The 20,754-nt window shown below is 55.9% G+C and overlaps 1 protein-coding gene across 7 annotated transcripts; it reads left to right on the top strand.

The window, feature by feature from the left end:
* Positions 805 to 19,773, top strand: SLC22A8 (solute carrier family 22 member 8). 7 transcript variants are annotated; one of them, XM_005660777.3, is made up of 12 exons: positions 844 to 931; positions 1,359 to 1,393; positions 1,535 to 1,894; positions 12,330 to 12,433; positions 12,958 to 13,112; positions 13,870 to 14,038; positions 16,414 to 16,537; positions 16,756 to 16,871; positions 17,819 to 18,033; positions 18,751 to 18,859; positions 19,016 to 19,219; positions 19,311 to 19,773. In XM_005660777.3, the coding sequence occupies exons 3-12, from the start codon at positions 1,559 to 1,561 to the stop codon at positions 19,408 to 19,410; spliced, it is 1,632 nt and encodes a 543-aa protein (XP_005660834.1). In that variant the 5' UTR covers positions 844 to 931; positions 1,359 to 1,393; positions 1,535 to 1,558; the 3' UTR covers positions 19,411 to 19,773.

Here is a 20,754-nt window from a genome sequence, read left to right on the forward strand (position 1 = left end):
CAGCGTTCTGTCAATTTTCTGCTACATACAGACCCCGTCGCACATACATGGATGCATTCTTTTTTCTCACATTATCATGCCGCATCACAAGTGACCAGACATAGTTCCCAGGGCTATACAGCAGGATCCCATTGCTTATCCACTCCAAAGGCAATAGTTTGCATCTATCGACCTCAAACTCCCACTCCTTCCCCCTCCCCCTTGGCAACCCCTGAAGTCTGTTCTCCGAGTCCATGATTTTCTTTTCTGAGGAAAGGTTCATTTGCGCCATATATCAGAATCCAGATATAGGTGATATCATATGGCGATTTGTCTTTAAAGGGAAGCAGCTGATGAGACAAAAAAATGGTCCATTGAGTGTGGAGATGGAAGGAGGTATTCCCTTGGGTCCGAGACTCAGATAAGGGAGCCCTGGCTGCCCCAGGGACCAGCAGGGGACAGCCCCGAGCCCTCAGGAACAGTTGCAGGTGACATTTCCCAGGAGACAAGAGGCACCAGGCAGGGGAGTTGGTGCCCTGGGGTGGGTCTTGCCCGCTCATGGGCAGCAGTCACCAGCTATTTGCAGCTCAGAGAGGATCCTGGGCCCTCAGGACTCAAACCAGCCCCCCTGCCCCCGCCCCAGACGCCTGCCCAGAGCCCCTAGCCCTCTGTCCCCCCACCCCAGCCTTTGCTGAGGCAGCCCTTTGAGGAAAGCTGGGCTTAGTGGGTCCACAGCAATTTCCCTGCCGGTGTCATTAATCCCCAAAGAAAGTCAAACATTAGCCCGGGAAACAGCTTATTCCTTATATAAGCCCTCCTGGGGAAGGCACAAACACAGCTTGTTGGAGCTGAGCTGCCAAACTAGAGCAGCTGCCGGACCCTGGGACTTGAGCAAGGGTTCCAGCCACATCGACCACCAGCCCCACCGGAGGCAGCCAGGCCCAGCCACCAGGTGAGAAAGGACACAGCCCCCCCAGCCCCAGTCCCCAGGGACCCCTGGGAAGACCCCAAGGCCAGACCCTGCTTCCACAGCGCAGCTGGCCAAGTCTCTTATGCCCTCCGGAACCTACTTGGGGCATTTCTGCTGCCCCAGGGGACAGCCAAAAGCCAGCACAGGCTTGGGGAGACTTCCAAGATAGGGTCCCTTGGTCCCAGCTGTGTGGTCTGCACGACCCCATGCCTGCAGCCTGTGTGTGATCAGCCTGGCTGAACACATATATCTGCGCACCCACAAGTCCCCGCTCGCACACATACAGCCACACGCCCGAGCTCACGCAGCCGGGCCCCTACACTCCAGGCTAAAAGCGCACATCCCCCCAGACACCCCTCTGGACACACACCTGGCCACACACCACACCTATGACCCCACTTCTGTACAGGCCGTCGGGTGCATCCTCCTGCCATAAATCTGCAGGTACGCACAGCTGAAGCCCCCATCCTCACACCTTCATACAGACCCTCGAGCTCACACACACACCTGGGCACACCCTCCCCCTTGTGCCTCCACCCCCATCCACCTGCCCCCCGTCTCCCCGGCCTGGTGCCCCGCCCGCAGCTCTGGCTCATCTTGCCCGGCACCATGACCTTCGCCGAGCTCGTGGACCGCGTGGGCAGCAAGGGGCCCTTCCAGCTCCTACACACGGTCCTGCTAGGCCTCCCGATCCTCGGCATGGCCAACCACAACCTGCTACAGATCTTCACAGCGCCCACCCCCGCCCACCACTGTCGCCCGCCACCCAACGCCTCCGCAGGGCCCTGGGTGCTCCCCACGGGTCTGAACGGGAAGCCCGAGACGTGCCTCCGTTTCGTATATCCGCCCAACGCCAGCCTGCCCAATGACACCCGGGGGGCCACCGAGCCCTGCCTCGATGGCTGGATCTACAACATCGTCGACAGGGATTCCATTGTGACTGAGGTACGCCCGGAGGCCACCCCTCCCTGCGCTTCCCGCGAGCTCCCCCACGCGTGGACAGGCGACCAGGCTGGGGGGCTGGTATCCCTAGGACCGGGGACAGGGCGCGGGGCAGGCAAAGAGGAAGGACGAGGGGCTTCCACCCAAAAGGTTCCTTCCTTCACGTTCAGGGTACAACCTTTTCCCCACAAACAGCCCATTCTATGGCAGGTGCAGTGCCAAGCTCCGGGGTTACAAAAATGTTCCACTCCTGTCCCCATGGGGTCCACAGCCCAGCGGGGGTCACATCAATTAGTGAGAGTACCACACTAAGACGTGTCAAATTACAACTTCCAAGTACTGAGGGCTGGGGCCTTGGACTCACAGGTCACCCCTGAGCTGTGGGCAGGGGCGGGGTGGGAAGCCTCCTTAAAGAAGTGACCCTGGGCTGAGATAGGAAGGTCCAGTAAGTGTTGTCCAGGCAGCGGAGGAGAGGAGGGAAATTCCATCTTGCGCAAAGGCCTCAAGGTGGGAGGGTGCACAGACAGAGGGGAGTGTTGGGACATGCCGAAGCAGATCCAGAAACATCTCTTCCCGAGCCACTCCTGTGTTCACCGCCCCCTCATTCCCGGGCTCCTTTGTTTGCTAATCCTTTGACCTGCCAGGAGTTACAGAGTTAAAGCAGGTTCCTGAATGATCTGGAGACCTCGCTGGGGTCAGATGAAAAGAGGAAAACGGGAACTGACATTTATTGAGGACCCACAAATGGCCAGGCACACCTTGGAGTTTGGCCGACCTTGTCTCCCGCAGTTTGATCCCCACAATGATATCCTGTTGAAGGTGATTTGATCTCCTTTTACAGATCACCAAAAAAAAAAAAAAAAACTAAGACTCAGAGAAGGGAAGGGATGGTCCAGTACCACCCAGCTGTCAGTTTGGAGGCTGGAATTTAAAGCGAAAGCCCATGTGGGGCACCGGGGTCAAGCATTTATGGTAGGACAAAAGAGGGAGGAGCCATGGGATTCCAGGGAGGCTTCCTGGAGGAGGTGGCGTCTGAGTGGTGAGCGGAAGCCAGGGTTTGTTTTCATGCTTTACATGGGGGACCATGAGCCCCTCAAAGGCAGGATGTTGCTTTTGCCTCTTTAGAAAAGATGCATTTCAGAGTCTTTACCCAGGGCCAGTCCTCTCTGGGCACATGATGAGCATGGGCTCTTGGAACCCTGGCAAGTGGCATCTCAGTGAGGAAAGTATTGTCAGTACCTTCAATTCACAGACAAGGAAACTGAGGCTCAGCCTAGTTCCACAACTTTCCCAGGATTACACACGCTGAGGACCTGGCAGCGGAAAGATTTGAATCCAGGATTTTGTATGTTTATGATTGTCATTCCTTTGTTTAATGAGTATTTATTTGCATATAAAGCATTTAGTACATGCAGGCACTAAGTTCTTTATAAATAGGAACCCTTTTAACCTTCCTGACAACATTATAAGGCAGTTGGTATGATAAGCCCCTTATTGCAATGGGGAAACTGAAGCACAGAGAGGTTAAGGAGCTAGTTCAAGGTCATACCACTAGTAAGAGGCAGATTCAGGGGAGTCCCTGTTGTGGCGCAGCGGAAACAAACCTGACTAGTATTCATGAGGATGCCGGTTCAATCCCTGGCCTCACCCAATGGGTTGGGGATCCATGAGCTGTGGCGTAGGCTGCAGATGCGGCTAAGATTCCACATTGCTGTGGCTGTGATGTTGGCCGGCAGCTGTAGCTCTAATTCGACCCCTAACGGGAACTTCCATGTGCCAAGGGTGCGGGCTTAAAAAGCAAAAAAAAAAAAAAAAAAAAAAAAAAGAGGCAGATTCGAGATCTGAATAAAGGGCATCTGGCCCCAGAGCCAGGGTCCTAACCCTTACAGCTGCTAACTCTCATAGCCCTAGATATTTCCTCCCTGTCCTATGCACTTTCTCTCCCCAGCACCAAGCACGGTGCCTGAAATGCATCCAGCACCCAACAAACATTTACTGAGAGCCATGCCCATGATATTGAGCATTGAATCCGTGAGCCCTGCCTGCCCTCCCAGAGCTCACATATTGGAAGGAGGCAGCCCCACCCTCAAGAATCACCAGCATCGTGGGTGGGTGGGTGGGTGGGGTTGCATGCTCCCTAAGGCAGGGGTGTTCAGCTGCTCTGCTGTATCCCCAGCAGCTGGAACAGTGCCTGGCACAGAAGAGTGAAATAAATATTTGTGGAATGAATGGATATGAGCTTTATAAACTCAGGGGGCTCGGGGAGTTCAGAGGAGGGCCATCTCAACCAGCCTGGAGGGGGAACCCAGGAGAGCTGGCTGGAGTCCGCAACACCAACACTGGGTGTGAAGGGGGGGTGAGGGTTAGGGAGAAGGCTGAAATGGACAAGTGCACCCCAGGCAAAAGGATCAGTGTGGGTGGCATCCGATGTCCAGTCCGAGAAGCAGGAAGAGCGCAAATGAACCAGGGCCCCCAGAGACTGAGGAAGGCTGGAGAGGCGGGCATGGGGTGCACAGGCCACCAGACAGGGCAGGAGGGGACAGTAGGAGGGTCTGACTTGGATGCTGAGGCGAAGGTGTGGCCTCTGTCCTGAAGGTGACAGGAAGCCATTGAGTGATATTAACAGGAACGTGGCACGCTCAGATGACCTTCTGAGGGCAGTCACTCTGGCTACGGAGCGGAGAGTAGCTTGTGAGGTGTTTCAGTCCAGCTGCAGGGAGATCAGTTAGCGGGTTGCCACAGGGACCCAGGACAAAGACGGCAGATAGCAGGGGCACTCGGAATAGATTCCAGAGAGGTTAGGAAGTCAGAATCTCTGGGACTTGGGAACCAAAGGGACATGAGAGTAAAGGATGGGGGAGTCAAAGATGCCCTGATACCTGTAAATAAGTTTCCAGGTGTATGGGTGACTCGCTGTATCTGGTCCCTGGGAAGACAGACAGAAAGGAGGGGTAGAGCCACCCTCTACGTCTTCCAAAACACAGAACCTACCCAAGAAAACCAAAATCCTATAAGGAGCAATTAAGTAATAGCCATCACTACCACTTACTGTGTGCTTACCCCACGCCAGATGCTCACATGAACTCGTTTAATCTTCACAACACCTCTCAGAGGTTGGTACCCATATTTTGTCATTTTTGCAGATGAGGAAACCAAGGTATCGGTCACGGGCCCGAGGCACCCCCAGTTCAGCAGTAGCAGAGCTGGGAGTCAAGGTCAGGCAGCAGGGCTCCAGAGCCACCTCTCCCCCTCCCCCTCCTCCCTCACCCCCTGCTTCCACTGCAGCCAGGCTCGGTGCTAGGAAGCACTTAGTTAATGCTGAATGAAGGCCATGCCCCTCAGAGCCGGCAGGAGGGACTCAGACTCTGCTGACTGCCGGGAAGCGGCTTCCCTCCAGGGTGCACCATAGGCTCCAGGGAGCCTGGCCAAGAGCAGAGCATGCAGGTCTTGGACCCCGTCAAGCATCAGTTCCCATCTGTGCCAGTTGAGTTCTCAGTCACCCTAAGAGCAGTTGGGTCCATCTGCATCCCCAACGAAACGCAGCTTCTCTCATCAGGCCTCAGGGTCTGTACCCTCCTCTAGGTCAGGTCTGGATCAGGCCCTGGCTCCCTGGGGACTCCCAGCCATGAGAGCCCCTTATCGGGGTCCCCGCCCAGGGTCAGTGGACAGCCCTAGCCAGGGGCTGGTAGCAGGCCAGCAAGGTCAAACCCCCTTGTGTGCTTGTGATAGAAGTCATGGCAAATCCATGCTCCATCTGCTTGGGGAGGGGGTGGCGATCTGGCACCCACCTGGTGGGGGGGCTGGGCCTCTCCTAGGGCTGGGTCTCTGGGGTGGAGGCAGGGCACTGGCTGGACCGGCCCCGGGCAGGGAGGGGGAGAGTCCAGGGGAGGGGTGCGGGGTGGTCATGAGGAAGGCAGCATCTGGCAGCCAGTTCCACCCAGGTGACTCTGGCTAGTAAGCAAAGGCCGTCTTCCAGGAAGACGGCTCGGAATCAGGAGCCGGACCCAAGCGGCAGAGTTCACATCCTGACCCTGCCGTTTAATGGGGACGTTACCATCCATAAAATGGAAGAAGAAAGCGAGTGTGAACATGAAAAGAGATCGTGCAAGGACAGCCTTTGCACAGCGCCCGGCGCCTGCAAGGCGTTCCATGACCAGTCACCACTGCGGTCATTGCCGTGACTGTCGTTGTTAATAGAGATGTTCTGGCGTTCCCGTCGTGGCGCAGTGGTTAACAAATCCGACTAGGAACCATGAGGTTGCGGGTTCAATCCCTGGCCTTGCTCAGTGGGTTAAGGATCCGGCGTTGCCGTGAGCTGGGGTGTAGGTCGCAGATGCGGCTCGGATCCCGAGTTGCTGTGGCTGTGGTATAGGCCGGTGGCTACAGCTCCGATTCACCCTAGCCTGGGAATATCCATATGCATGGGAGCGGCTCTAGAAAAGGCAAAAAGACAAAAAAAAAAAAAGAGGTGTTCTGAGAACTAGGGGGTTAGCCCCCCACAGAAGAGTAGGGGGACCCCCAGTAACAGGGGACTCAGCGGTCACAGCTCTTCCTGGCTCACCCAGGCCACATGGCTTTGCCTCTCTCCAATTCTCTTCTCCTGGGAACAGCTCGAGGCCTGAAGGGGTCGGGGGGGGGGGCAGCTCCACCCCCACAGCCCGGGTTCTGGTGAGCTGTCTCCCTCCCTGCTCAGTCCCCTCGGCTGTAGAATGGGATAATAAGGACCTTCCCCACAGAGGAGGCCGGAGTGGGAGGGCTGCACCGGCTCCAGCCAGGAGCGCAAGGAGTTTCCCTTCCTTCTGATCCCATAAGCTCCCCTGGCCAAGGGGGGACACATTCCTTTCTCTGGGCTCAGCAGAGACAAGGGTGGAATTTTTCAGAAGGAGCTTTACTAGGACATTCAGAGGAAACAAAGGCCTTTCTTTGAAGTCTGGGAAGGGTAGGGAGTGTGGAGTGTGGGCTCTGGGTTCCCTGGGGAGGAGCCAGAGCCCACAGCCAGGGGTGCCCAACTTGGTCTGGGGGGGCAGCTGAAACCCACCCCTGCAGCCCTCCGGTGAGCAGGCCCTTCCCTCTAAGGCCGCAATGATTCCTCTCTGGCCCTGAGCCTTCTTGTCCTGTCTCCAGGGCCACAGAAATCCAGCCCCCTCCCAACCCCAATACACACACACAGGTTCCTGGAGGCCCCGGGTCAGCTGCCGGAGAAGCAGCGAGCCTGGCTACTGGTCCTCCTGGGAGTGGATCTCCGCCCCCTGGGAGGTTTTCTGCCAAGTCTCTGGTCTTCCTCCCACCCCACCCCCAGGCCCCAGGCTGCCCACCTCCCAGACCACCTGTCCATCTCTTGTCTCCAGCTGCGCTCCCGCTTCACCCCTGCTTGCTCACCCTCAACCCTGCCCTGCCCCCTCCCATCACCTCCCCTTTCCTAGCCTCCAATCTAACCCCTCGGCCGACCCTTGCCAAGGAAGCCAGGATCCGGTGCAGGAGGAGCCTGGGGCCGTCCCAGGGGCTCTCCAGGGTCAGGGACTGTCTCCGTGAGCACCTACTGTGTGCAGGGCCTCAGGCTGGTGCACCTACTGTGTGCAGGGCCCCAGGCTGGTGCTTTGCATTCCTGCTCTCATGACCCTGAGAATCTTCTTTTATGGCCATTGTGAAGGTCACCCTTTTTACAGAGGGATACACTGGACTTCGATCCAAAAGTTGGCTCTCTGGAGTTCCCGTCATGGCACAGTGGTTAACAAATCTGACTAGGAACCATGAGGTTGCAGGTTCGATCCCTGCCCTTGCTCAGTGGGTTAAGGATCCGGCATTGCTGTGAGTTGTGTTGTAGGTTGCAGACTCAGCTCAGATCCCCTGTTGCTGTGGCTGTGGTGTAGGCAGGTGGCTACAGCTCCAATTGGACCCCTAGCCTGGGACCCTCCATATGCCGCAGAAGCAGCCCTAGAAAAGGCAAAAAAAAAAAAAAAAAAAAAAAAAAAAAGACAAAAGTTGGCTCTCTGACACCATGACAGTGAAGTCAAGCTTTTATAGGAAGGACGGGAGTCCTCACTCCAGAGTCCATATCCTTTCTACTGCGTCACGTGTCCCCATGAGCACAGGCCTTACGATGACATGTGACAATAGTAATAAAACAGCCATCACACAGTGTACGGACTGTGTGCCGGGTAGAGTGCCGGGGGCTCTTCATTCCTTATTTTATTGACAAACCTGAGTAGCGGGTATTAATATTACCGCCATTCTATAGATAAGGCGACTGAGCCAAAGAGAGGTTAAGTAAATGGCCCAGGACACACAGCTACTAGGTGGCAGAACTGGAGACTCATGCCCTTTTGAGTGTGCGCAGGTACCTGGCTCTCTGGCCCATGTGCCCCAGCCCTGGTGCCGTCAGGGGTCCAAGCATAGACAGGGGCCATAGCAATTCTCCCCAAGGTCAGAATGGGATCTAGGGGAGGTTGTGTCCCTGGTCCTTGCTCTGGGGGGAGTGCAGACCAAGTGTGGGGTCCCCTGGCAGGGTCAGTCCACACATACACACACAGCAGCGTCCCCATCCTTGGTCCCGTGTAGCTTGCCCTGACCTTGCAAGACACACCTTCTGCTTTGCCCTCTGAGGGGCCCCCTGGCCAGTGATTTTGCTGCTGCTCCCACTCCCAGCCCGTCCCTCCCTCTTTGGGCCTGGTTCTGGCCTTGACTGCCTCCCCAACCCTGCCTCCAACTCATCCTGTGCTAATGTCTCACTGAGCCTTCCCTCTGGCAACTCAGGGCTCAGAGCAGAGCACAGGTCAGGGACCCTTTGTCAAGAGCACTGCTGGGAATCCAGCAGACCCGGGATTGAGTTTCTGCCTTGAATTGAACCAGACTGTGCTTGGGCAGGTTATTTCTCTGAGCCTTAGGTTCTTTGTAAGATGGAGCTAAAAACAGTGCCCACTTCATAGGATTGTTATGGCATCATTTGCAAAGTTTGCTCCTGAGCATAGTAAGCCTTCTGTTTCTCCTCCACCACCTTCCCGATACATCACCACTCAGGAAGACATGGTTTCCTGTCCTTCCTTTCCTAAACCCAGCTCCCTAAGGACTAACCATTCCAAGAAAGGGAAAGAAGGCCAGGAACGTTGGATAGGATACTGGGAGCAAGAACTCCATGTGGAGTTGCCAAAAGCTGATAAACAAGAAGAGGTCAGCCCACACGCCGAGGGCCAGATAGAAGCTGAGTGATCAGCTCCCTCCAATCAGCAGGTTACCTCTCTGGCCCTCATCTATAAAATGTGAATATTGATTCATTGGACAAACACGAACATTTACTATGCCCCAACTACTCTGCTAGCTGCTAGAGATAAAGAGTCAAATGAGCTGCCTCTGCCTTCGGTGAGGTCATGGATTACAGGAGAGACAGACAAGTAAGTAGGCAGAATGCTCTGTCATCTGTGTCCTCTTGGAGATAAGGACAAGATGCTGAGCGAGGAAGGAGAAATTACACTGGGAGTCTGGATGGGCTTCTCAGCCATTTATCCATTTCACAAATATTTACCGATTACCCGCTTGTGCCAGGCACTCAGAAAAGATGTTCCTGACACTCAGAAGAGATGATCTTGACATGTGTTTCAAAGGACTGCCAACCTTGCTAGAATAAGGGGAACACATCAAGTACACGAGCAAAAAGAAGCACAATAGCCTGAAGCTTTCATAGAGTCACTAGTGTAACCCGTTTAAGACCACGGACCCCACGTGGCCCAGCCTGTGCATAGAGTCAAAGTCAAAGGAAGCACAAATCACACTCACAACACCTTGAAGAATAGAGGCTGCAGCCAAAGGTTTTCTTTATAGCCAACTGCACAGAAAGCATGCCCAAAGCCCCTCAAAATATCTTTCCCTCCCCCCAAAATGCAGGATGCCTATACAAGTCTCCCCAATTCTCTCCATCCATGGTCCTCTCTTTGCGATGCTCTTAGGTTCCCAACCTCATTCCTAGGTCCTTCAGGGACCCAGACAACTCTGCCCTCTTCAACATGTGTCTTCCAGTGTCACTCTAGTTATCACCCTTCTCACCAAGAGGAAGGGAGAAAGCATGCAAGTTCAGGCCAGGGATTCCCCCTTAATTAAATGAATGGAAGCAGCATCCATTTCTTCCGCACACATGTCACTGCCAAGAACTTCCCGGCCCCACCCAGCTCCAGAATGGCCTGTCACTTTACACAGGATGCCACATAGAACTAGAAGTCTCTCTAGACCCCCACTGGGGTATTTCTTTCACGCCCCCTCATTTCCTCCTTTACTCTTTCCCCTCCCCCACCCCCACACACATACCAGGCAGCCAGAAGAGCCCCCTGTCCTGCTGGCCACACGGGGCCCCTCTGCACCTGCTGGAGGACCCAGAGTCTTTGCCTTCCCCCTACCCACCTCACTTCCCGCAAGGAAAGCAGAAAGATCCCCCTGGGATGTGTGGTTTTTTCCCCCACGCTGTTTTACTTCCAAAACCTTCTCATGAGACATTTCCCATAAATAAGATTCTTCACTTCATTACATGAGTAATTTGGCGTAACTAGACAAAGGGTGCATGTCAGGGATTAGCGGGAGATTAGGCCAGACAGGTGGGCAGGAGCCAGTGCATGGGGGCTGTGTAAATCTGTGATAACAGAGCTTTCTCTTCACCCAGAGGACAAGAGGAAGCCAGGGAGTGCTTTAGGCACATGGTTTTAGAAAGCCATTCAGGTTATCGGAGAAAGAATGGGTAGCAGGACAGAGGTCCAGGCTGAGAGACCTTTCCGAAGATGGTTGTAAGAATCCTCCCTGGGCTCAGTTTCCTCATCTGTAAAATGAGGATGGCGGTAGCTCCACATCGCAAGGTGGTCGTGACCATTGAAAAAGTTAACGCACAGGATTATTGCTTATTTAGAACAGTGGCTGGTGCAGAGTAAGCCCTTGATAAATGTTGGCTGATATCCTTCCTCCAAGCATAAGACGGTGCGTTCTGCACTAAGACAGCAGTAGCAGAAATACAAGGATCCAGATTCGAGAACTGTGACAAAGGTAGATGGAGCTTCCTGGTGGCCTAGGGGTTAGGGATTCAGGGTTGTCAATGTGATGGCTCGGGTTCGATCCCTGGCCTGGGAAGTTCCACATGCCACAAGTTGGGGGGGGAGGATTAGAAACTGGAGGATCAAGCAATTGTAACGTGGGATAGGAAGGAGTCCAAAAGGGACTGCCAGGGACTGCCATTGAGACCTTACAGGGAGGGGGTGACAGGTGTCATTGACTCCGAGATGCCCGCAAGACATCCCCAGGAGGAGATTTCAAGGAGGCAGCTTCATCTACTGGTCTCAAGGCCAGAAGAAAGTTAGGCTAAAGATAGGGATTGGGGTCTTCACCATAAAATAATAATTGAAGCCATAGGAATAGATGGATTTTCTAGGGAATAAAAAGAGGAAAATCCAGGAAGAGTCTGGGGAACCTTTAAGGATAGAGAGAAAGGAGCCCACAGAGGAAAAGGTGGAAGTCGGGGGATTGGGGTGGAGGTCAGTGAGGTCAAAGGCCACAGGAGGGAAGTCAGGTCAGGAAACAGAAGGTTCCATTGGATTTGGGGAGCAGAGTTTCAGTGGAGTGGCGGGGGGCAGAATTGAGAAATGAGTGGGACATGAAGATGGGGTGACAGCAAAGGTGGCTCCTGGTTCAAGAGACTGGGCTTTGAAGGAAAGGCAGAAATGGAGTGAATGTGGAAAGGAAAGAGGCTCTAAGACAGGGACTGGAGCCCAGGCAGATGCAGTGGGGATGAGTCAGCAGAGAGAGAGAGAGAGACTGAAGGTGGGGGATGGAGGGAGGTGGCCGCAGTAGAGTGACGTCCCCTGGAGGAGAGAGGATGCAGCAGAGGGACTGACCTTGGACGTGTGAGCAGGGGCCCCCAGGATGCAGGTGAGCTTGAGGCCAGACCTCAGGGGGACAGCTGAGCCTACTTCGGAAGCCATATGGCAGGCCACACATGCTTAAGAGATGTCATCAATACACAACCACAGGTCAGGGACCCCAGGAGCCCCAGGCCAGGCTGAAGAGGGGAAACGGCACTTGGGAGTAGGGACCAGTCAAGAGAGGATGCTGGGAGGAGTTCCCGTCGTGGCTTGGCAGTTAATGAACCCGAATAGCATCCATGAGGACACGGGTTCGATCCCTGGCCTCGCTCATTGGGTTAAGGATCAGCCTTGCCATGATCTGTTGTGCAGGTTGCAGATGCGGCTCGGATCCTGCGTTGCTGTGGCTCTGGTATAGGCCAGTGGCTACAGCTCCAGTTTGACCCCTAGCCTGGGAACCTCCATATGCCGCGGGTGCGGCACTAGAAAGACAGAAAACAAAAGCGAGGATGCTGGGAGAGTGGGCACACACTGGGGGGGCACAGTGGGAGCAGCTGAGAGGGCTGATCTGGACTGAGCCCAGCTGGCGCCCCTTTTCTCCTGTGCAGTGGGACTTGGTGTGCAGCTCCAGCAAACTGAAGGAGATGGCCCAGTCAGTCTTCATGGCGGGCATACTGGTTGGGGGGCTCGTGCTGGGAGCCCTGTCTGACAGGTGAGGGGCTGGGGCCTCACCACGGGAGGCACAACCCATGGAGACCCCCATCCCCACCCCTCTCTGTTCCGCCCCTGCACCCCAAAGATGCAAAGAGCTGGGGGAGGTGGGAGAGATGGTCCCTGCTGTGTGGCCAGCCCCTTTCTACCCCCAAACCCTTGCAAGCTGGGTCCAGCCTCCCCAGACCTGGGGGGAAAGCCTCAAGCTTTTCAGACACAAGAGTGGCTGTGTGGCCGTGGCTGTGGACGTGGCTGGGAGATGAGGGGTCCTTTGACCCCTGCTCAGGCAGCTGAGCTGGGGGTCAAGGTGATCATTCATTAACTCAAACTTATAACTGCAAACTTGTCAAAAACACGAAAAAAATAGCAATTACAAGCAAGGTTCTCTCTGGGGAGGGAGTTACATGCCCTGCCCGGCCCTCCGGGAGGTGGGGGGTCCAGCCCTTTGCCCCAAAGCCTGCAGAGTCACTCTCCTTGGCTGGCTCACAGTGGCTAAACACCCTCTTCTTCTTCTCTGAGCTGCAGGTTTGGCCGCAAGCCCATCCTGATCTTCAGCTACCTGCTGCTGGGCGCCAGCGGCTCGGGCGCAGCTTTCAGCCCCACCTTCTCCATCTACGCAGTCTTCCGCTTCCTGTGCGGCTTCAGCATCTCAGGCATCTCCCTGAGCACAGCAATCTTGAGTGAGCCCCAGGGGTGCGGGCAGGGAATGGGAGTTTGGGGAGCACCAGCCTAAAGCCAAGAGCGGGGTCTGGGCCTGGCCCAGCCAAGGGGAGCGGGTGACCTCGGTCAAGCAAGGCACTGCCCCTCGAAGGACCTCAGAGGGCACCCCCCCCCGCCCCCGAACGTTAACAACCAGCATAAGGGCAGCAGCTTCAATACTGAGGACTGACCCTGGCCCCTGCACCAGCTGGGTACACAAGCTCAATAGGTAATCCTATCATCCCGATTTTTCAGGTGAGGAAACTGAGGCACAACATAGGAAGTCACCTGCCACTGGAGTGTGGGCTTGGGAATCAGCCTCACTCACAGCATTTCTAAAATGGACACGAAGAAATCTAAGGATCAGGGTCAGATCAAGGCCAGTGGCGGGGAGTTCCCATCATGGCTCAGTGGTTAATGAACCCAACTCGTATTCATGAGGTTGCAGGTTTGATCCCTGGCCTTGCTCCGTGGGTTAAGGATCCGGGCGTTGCTGTGAGCTGTGGTGTAGGTCGCAGACGCGGCTCGGATCTGGTGTTGCTGTGGCTGTGGTGTAGGCTGGCAGCTATAGCTCTGATTCAGCCTGTGGCCTGGGAACCTCCACATGCTATGGGTGCAGCCCTAAAAAGACAAAAAAAAAAAGAGGAGCCAGTTGTAGAGGCAGGAGCTGGTGCACCTTCTCAGGAGGTGCCCGGGGCCCAGTCGGATCTTAATCTTGTTCTTGGGCTCCTCCTGCAGATGTGGAGTGGGTGTCCACCCGGTTTCGAGCCATCAAGTCCATTGCAGTTGGTTTCTTCTACACCTTTGGCCAGTTCATTCTGCCCGGCCTGGCCTACGCCATCCCCCAGTGGCGCTGGCTCCAGCTCACCGTGTCCGTTCCCTTCCTCACCTTCTTCCTGTTGTCCTGGTATGTGGCCCCCTCTTCTTCAGCCCCCCTCCTCAGGCCCACCGGGGCCAGACGGGAGAACCCCTGCCTGACCAGGCTGGCTGACTTTGCCTGTCCCGAGACACCCTGTTCCAGAGTCAGGAAGGGCATTCCAGGGTGGAGGAACCGCACACAGCGGGAGGGAGCGCTCAGGGGGCCCCCGGCAGTGGGAAATGCGCCAAGTCGAGGTGGCGCGATGGGGCCAGGCTGTGGCCAGCACAGAAAGCCAGGGAGGCCGCAGGTGCTGAAAGACTGGACCAGACTTCTGTTTGTGACAAAAATTCACAGGACAGACCCAAGTGGGAGGGGACAAGAGGCAGAGGGAGGTGCGCGCGTGTGTGTGGGGGGGGGGGACACAAGGCATTTGGAAGGAAAAGCGCTCAGAGCTTGGGGACTCCTGGCTTTGAGAGAGAAAGCAAAGGAAAGCTCAGACCTGAGAATCTGGAAGCATCGATGGGTGTGGGGCAGAGATCCTGAGCAAGGACATGGTGAAGGCAGGAAGTGAAGCTGTTGGGTGGTAGACAGTAGCTGAAGCCAGAGAACAAGAAACGATGAATAAGCCCGGAGCAGAAACCAAGTCTTAGAGGGACCCCGCATCGAACACTCACTACGGGCAAGGCCCTGTTCAGGCATCAGCCTACATCACCTCAATGCCCACTGCACCTCTGTGTGGAGGGGCCTTTAGTATTCCCAGTGTACAGATGAGGAAACTGAGGCTCAGAGAAGTGACACAATCCCCCAAGGTTACACAAGGAGACGCACAACTGGAATGGGGCATCCGCTTGAAAATGAGAATAAGGAGTTCCCGCTGTGGTTCAGACGGTTAAGAACTTAGCAAAATGTCTGCGAAAATGTGGATTTGATCCCTGGCTTCGCTCAGCGGGTTAAGGATCGGCGTTGCCACAGGCTGCGGCATATGTTGCAGATGCACCTTCGATCCCACATTGCTGTGGCTGTGGCGCAGGCCAGCGACTGCAGCTCCAATTCAGGCCCCAGCCCAGGAACTTCCATATGCCGCGTGTGCAGCTGTAAAAATTTTTTTAGAAGAAAAGAAGAGAAAAGGAGCCTAAGCTCCCCAGGAGACAGGCAAGCCTGCAGTGAGAGAGACGGTCAGAGGGTCCAGGGTGGAGCTGGGCATACCTCCTACAGCCTAGGAGGGGAGCCCGGCGTCGGGAGGCGACATTAGCACAGATGGTCAGCAGCCCCCTTCATTGTGTGACTTGGGACAAGCCTCCCCCACTCTGAGCCTCAGGATTCTTCTAGGCAAAATGGAGATACTCATGCCTATCACCCAGAGTTCCATGTGCCTGGTCCACGGGCAAGTTCACCAACGGGAAGCCCTTGGGGTCATTCTTGGGGAGAGCAGGATGGAATCCAGGCCAGGGCTATGGCGTTGGAGAGGAAATCACCGATCATCTTGGTGGGAACAGGTCGAGAAGGCCATCAGGGCAGAAACCAGACCACAAGGCCAGGAGGGCAGGTAGCCATGGGCCCAGGAGGCCACCACTACCAGCTGGACCAATGGTCTGAGGCCAGGTGACCAAGGTCTATTCCCCTGAGGGCCTCGCTGGAGCCAGGGCCTGGGTGCCTGTGGCGACCACAGCCAGAGCAGACCCAACCTGGGCCCACCCTCTTCCGAGCACCCTCCTGTCTCCCCACACCTAGGCCTCTTCCATTTCTGTTCTCCTACTGACCCTCGGGGATTGCTCAGGGTGAACCAACCCCAAAAGTACAGCTCGGGAAGCAGGAGGGTGGAGGCAGCAAGGTTGGCCACCCATTTGCCAACCCCAAGATCCCCACTGTGCTCACACACCCCCACCCCAAGCAGAGTTGGCCTCTTGCAGAGAGAATCAGTGAAAGGGTCCTTAGACCCATTCCCTAGACCACAGCCCAAAACTTAGCCCCCTTCCTAAGCTGCCTCCCGGGACCACAGCCCTGCCGCCCTTCACCCAGGACCTGGAAAGCAGCCTGAGGAAGGCTGAGGCCGTGGACGTGCACAACCCCAGTGGTCCAGCCTGAGACATGCTGTCCTCTCCCACCTGCTTTGGCCTAGGGCCCAAGGCTCCCAGCTAAGGAACACCCAAGGATAACAAGCGGCCCAAGCTGGGGGCAGGGGAATGGCTCTTCTGGAAAGGGAGGCAAACAACGCTGGAATTTGTTCTGGCTGCAGACAGCCCAGGTGCCAAACTTGGCCAAGTGTAAATTCCATGAAATCTACAGAAAGGCAGCTCAGGTTTCTGGACCTCTTAGCCCTTGCCCCTGGCTCTTGATCTTCTTCCAGCCTCTCAAAAGGGCTTCTGGCCCTGGGGGGTCGGGGAGGCGGGGGAGCCCACTGTGACTTGAATCTGGCCCCCCAGGTGGTTGCCTGAGTCCATACGCTGGATGGTCCTGTCTGGAAAGTCCTCCAAAGCCCTGAAGACCCTACGGCAGGTGGCTATCTTCAATGGCAAGAAGGAGGAAGGAGAAAAACTCAGCCTGGAGGTAGAGGCCAAGAGGGATTGTAGTCTGGGGCCAGAAGCTGGGCTCTACTCTTGGGCTGTCCCCTCCTCTGGCCTCTGGTTCCCCTGCTCACAAGCCTACTTCCCATCTGAGGCCCCAAGCAAGCTTGTCTAAAGGCACCAGGCCGGCACCTCCCTCTCTTCTTCCTCCTGCCCACCAGCTGGTCACTAATGGCACCTCTCCCCTTCTTCTGCCCCAAGGAGCTCAAACTCAACCTGCAGAAGGAGATCTCCTTGGCCAAGGCCAGGCACGGCATAGCAGACCTGTTCCGGACACCTGTCCTACGCCGTGTGACCCTCTGTCTTTCCCTGGCCTGGTAACCCACCACCCTCCGTGCCCGTACCCTAGCACCCCTGCCAAGGCAGGGATGGTGAACAAGACCTCTGGCAGCCTCAGCTGAGGACAAAGCCTAAGTACCTGCAAGAAGAGGGGAGGGATCCCCTCCTCTGGGCTGCCCCAGCCCCATCTCCAGAATCTCCCACATTCCTGCCCCACACAAAGGGTCATACCCTGCTTCCTTCTGGGGTCACACCCACCTCACCCACAGGGCACCTGCCCCAAACCCCTTCACCAGCTCACGCCTCTACCACGGCAGTTTCCCCAGGCTGTGCCTCTCAGTTCCTGCTCCCTCCTGGTCCAGCTCTGTCCTCTGGGGCCCCACAGAACAAGGCTGGCCCTCGAGGCTCCACGACTTAAGGAAAGAAATCATGTTTCTCCCACGTCTTCTCTTCGGTCTAACATCCGCCGCTCCTTCAAAGCCCTTTATGCGACCTGGTTCTGAGGCCATTTTCCATCCTGGCCATCCCCACGTAAAAAGGATTCATTTTGTCCAGACTCTACAAAAGGGATTCCATGATTCTGAGAGGGGGAGGGGAGGCATCAGACCCATGTGCCCAGCTCAACTTTCACCTCACCTGCTCTGGATGCTAAACCATTACCCAACCAAGAGATGTCATCAACTGCCTCCTTTGGTCTCCAGGAGTCCTTCTGCTCCCGATATTCTCTGGAGTCAGTTATATGGCATCGTTGCCCCTCTGCCTTAGACCGTGACCATGTAAGACATGACCAATCAATCTCAGCACTCTTTCCGTGATCCCAGACACAATCACAGAGACTTCAAAAGGGCACGCGAGTAGCCCCAACCAATCAGCTGCAGATGGGACAAGAGATGAAATTCTTCATCATCCTGGTGACCCAGTGAGCAGTGTGGGGAGAAGCCCCAGCCTGGCTGTGGGTCCTAATCAATCACTCTCTGCCCCTCAGGTTTGCCACTGGTTTTGCCTACTACAGTTTGGCTATGGGTGTGGAGGAATTTGGAGTCAACCTCTACGTTCTCCAGCTCATCTTCGGTGGGGTGGACGTCCCAGCCAAGTTCATCACCATGCTCTCCATAAGCTATCTGGGCCGGCACATCACGGAGGGCATTGTTCTACTTCTGGCAGGAGGGTGCATCTTGGCCCTTATCTTCGTGCCCTTGGGTGAGAAGCTGGGGCCACCTCGGAACCCACTGAAAAGGCTGACTCATGGGGCCAGTGTGTCTGTGGGCCTCACCAACTGGGGAGTGGGGTTCCAGGGGTTCTGGGTGTGCTGACTCTGCCTCTAAGTCATGGTGTAACCTCGAGCAGGTCACTGTGGTCGCTGGAGCTCAGATTTCTTGTCTAGAAAATAGCTCAGTTGGGTTGGATGATCTCAAAGATCGTTTCCAGATCTGGCTCGGACTGGGCAAAGCAAGGTGGTGTCTGCACGGGGCTAGGAATTTCTCAGGGTGTGGGCATTGCCTGGGTGACATTGCTGCAGAAAAGGAGCTCAGATGGGGAGACATCAGAGCCTCGGTGCTCAAGGAACACTCCCCCAACCTACTCCACCAAGACCTTGGAAAAGTCCCTTTCCCCTTATATAGATGTTTGCGGGTTCATACAACCCATATCCTTCCAAAAGAACTTGAGACAGTTTAGGACAAAAACAGATGCAACGAAATGTGAGAACAGGGTACCAGAGCCAGGAGAAAACCCATATGCAGCAGGACACAAGCCTGCGAAGCACTAGGAACAGCGGAGGGGCTCTTACTCGGCTTTTAAGTTTGGATCTGAGCTGTTCAGCAGCCAAAGCCAAAAAGAAGACCAGGTCCCCCGAAGCGTGAGAACCCGCAGGTGCTCCTGGGCCCCAAGGTCCACTGCATTTTCTTTCCTCTGCAGACTTAATGACCCTGAGGACAGTCCTGGCTGTGTTCGGGAAGGGATGTCTGTCCGGCTCCTTCAGCTGCCTCTTCCTCTACACGAGCGAGTTATACCCCACAGTCATCCGGTAGGTGCTGGGTCAGCGGTCAGCCCAGCCAAAGGATACAGCAGCAGGTGGGCTGGTGGCATCCTTGCACCCCTGCCCAGGGGTCCCCTGTTCTTTGAGAACCCCCCCCCACACACACACACACAGGCTGTCAATCCCTGCTCTGAACTCTCCCAGGCAAACAGGGATGGGCGCAAGTAACCTGTGGGCCCGCGTGGGAAGCATGACCGCCCCGCTGGTGAAAATCACGGGGGAGTTGCAGCCCTTCATCCCCAACATCATCTTTGGCACCATCGCCCTCCTGGGAGGCAGTGCAGCCCTCTTCCTGCCTGAAACGCTCAACCGGCCCTTGCCAGAAACGATTGAAGACATAGAAACCTGGTCAGTCCCCTGCCTTTGCCCCCCCCCCCCGGCCACCCCGTCCTCCTCCGTGGGGAGGCCCAGGGCTTTTCCTGAGCTCTCTTTCCCCCAGGTCCCTGCGGGCAAAGGAACCAAAGCCAGAGCCAGAAGCGGAAAAGTCATCCCAGAGGATCCCTCTGCAGCCCTGTGAACCCGGCCCGGGCCCCAGCTGAGACCAACAGCCCTCCCCTCCCTGCCCTCCAGAGACGAATCCCAGCCAGGTCCTTGCCTGTCTTGAGGCTCCGTGGGCCCCCTGGGGAGGCCCCGGGCACATCCATGGTCCCATAGAACAGGGTCTTCTGAGAGCTTGATGGAGGCGTCTCCATCAGCCCCGGAGCCCCCCCACCCAGCACTGGCCCATTCAAAGGTTTGGCCACAGGCCTTCACGCACTCTGCCTGGCCCCGCCCTTCCCGCAGCCCAGGCCCTGTCATTCTTCTGTCCAGCTCCTCCTGCCATTGCTCCCACCCACTTCCCTTTCTGGAGTCCACTCCTTTCTCCAATGGGAGATTTCAATAAACGGTGGTGAAGAACTCTAGCCACGCTGCTCAGGGATGCAAGTGGGAAAGGCGGGGGAGGCCCCCCATGTGGACGGGTGACCAGGGACATCCGTCCATCTGCACGTGCACGCACACACAGGAATGGGCACACGGGTACATGCACGCTGGGCTGAAGTGAACACGTGTGTGCCATGTAAGTATGCAGAGATGGGTAAACACCAAGCCTGTGTTAATCGGCTTGGGCCGCTGTAACAACATGCCACAGACCGGATGGCTTCAACAATTTCTTCCTCATGGTTCTGGAGGCTGGGAAGTCCAAGATCAAGGTGCCAGTCAGATGTCTTCTCACTGCATCCTCATATGGTGGGAGACGGAGAGATGAAATAAGCTTTCTGGTTTCTCCTCTTATAAGGGCACCAACCTTATCACAAGGGCCCCACCCGAGTGAACTCATCTAACCCTAATTACATCCCCAAGGGCCACCTCCTAAAACCATCACATGTGGGGTGGGTAGGGCTTCAGTGTATGAATCTGGCAGGGATACCAAGCAGTCTATAACAAGTCCTGTGCATGGAAGTGCCACATGTGTACCTACGTGTCCCATCGTGCATGTGCATGCTTGACTGGACAAGCCCAGAGTGGCTGCAGACGGAAGCTGGGGGCTCCTCCAGTTCCAAACTCCTTCTGGCTATACGCCCTCAGTCTCCGGTTCATGTCCCAGCCCTGCACTCACCAGGCAGCTTTGTCTCCGATTTCACTGCAAGAATACAGCCATGACTGAAGGTTGTCGATGTCCGCCCCCATGTTTCCAGAGCATCCCCCAGTCGCAGCAGAAAGTCCAGTCCTCCCATGGGCTCTGCATCCAGCCTCTCCTGCTAGCAGCCACGTGCCTTCCCCCTTGGGTCTGTGTTGGATCCCTCTCTCCTGGCTCCTTCCCATCAACAGTTAAATAAAGCCAAGCCTCTCCTCTCTTAACACAAACCAACCAAACCTTGGGTGCCACATCTCCCTCCAGGGCC

This window comes from Sus scrofa, chromosome 2, assembly GCF_000003025.6.
Source record: "Sus scrofa isolate TJ Tabasco breed Duroc chromosome 2, Sscrofa11.1, whole genome shotgun sequence".
Taxonomy (NCBI): domain Eukaryota; kingdom Metazoa; phylum Chordata; class Mammalia; order Artiodactyla; family Suidae; genus Sus; species Sus scrofa.

Bases quoted from the DNA above. Each gene is read 5' to 3' on its own strand.
- SLC22A8 (XM_005660775.2), top strand. From the start codon at position 1,559: ATGACCTTCGCCGAGCTCGTGGACCGCGTGGGCAGCAAGGGGCCCTTC. The intron at 16,872-17,818 runs GTAACCCACCAC...TCTGCCCCTCAG, and splicing joins CTCTGTCTTTCCCTGGCCTG to GTTTGCCACTGGTTTTGCCT. The intron at 19,220-19,310 runs GTCAGTCCCCTG...TCTTTCCCCCAG, and splicing joins ATTGAAGACATAGAAACCTG to GTCCCTGCGGGCAAAGGAAC.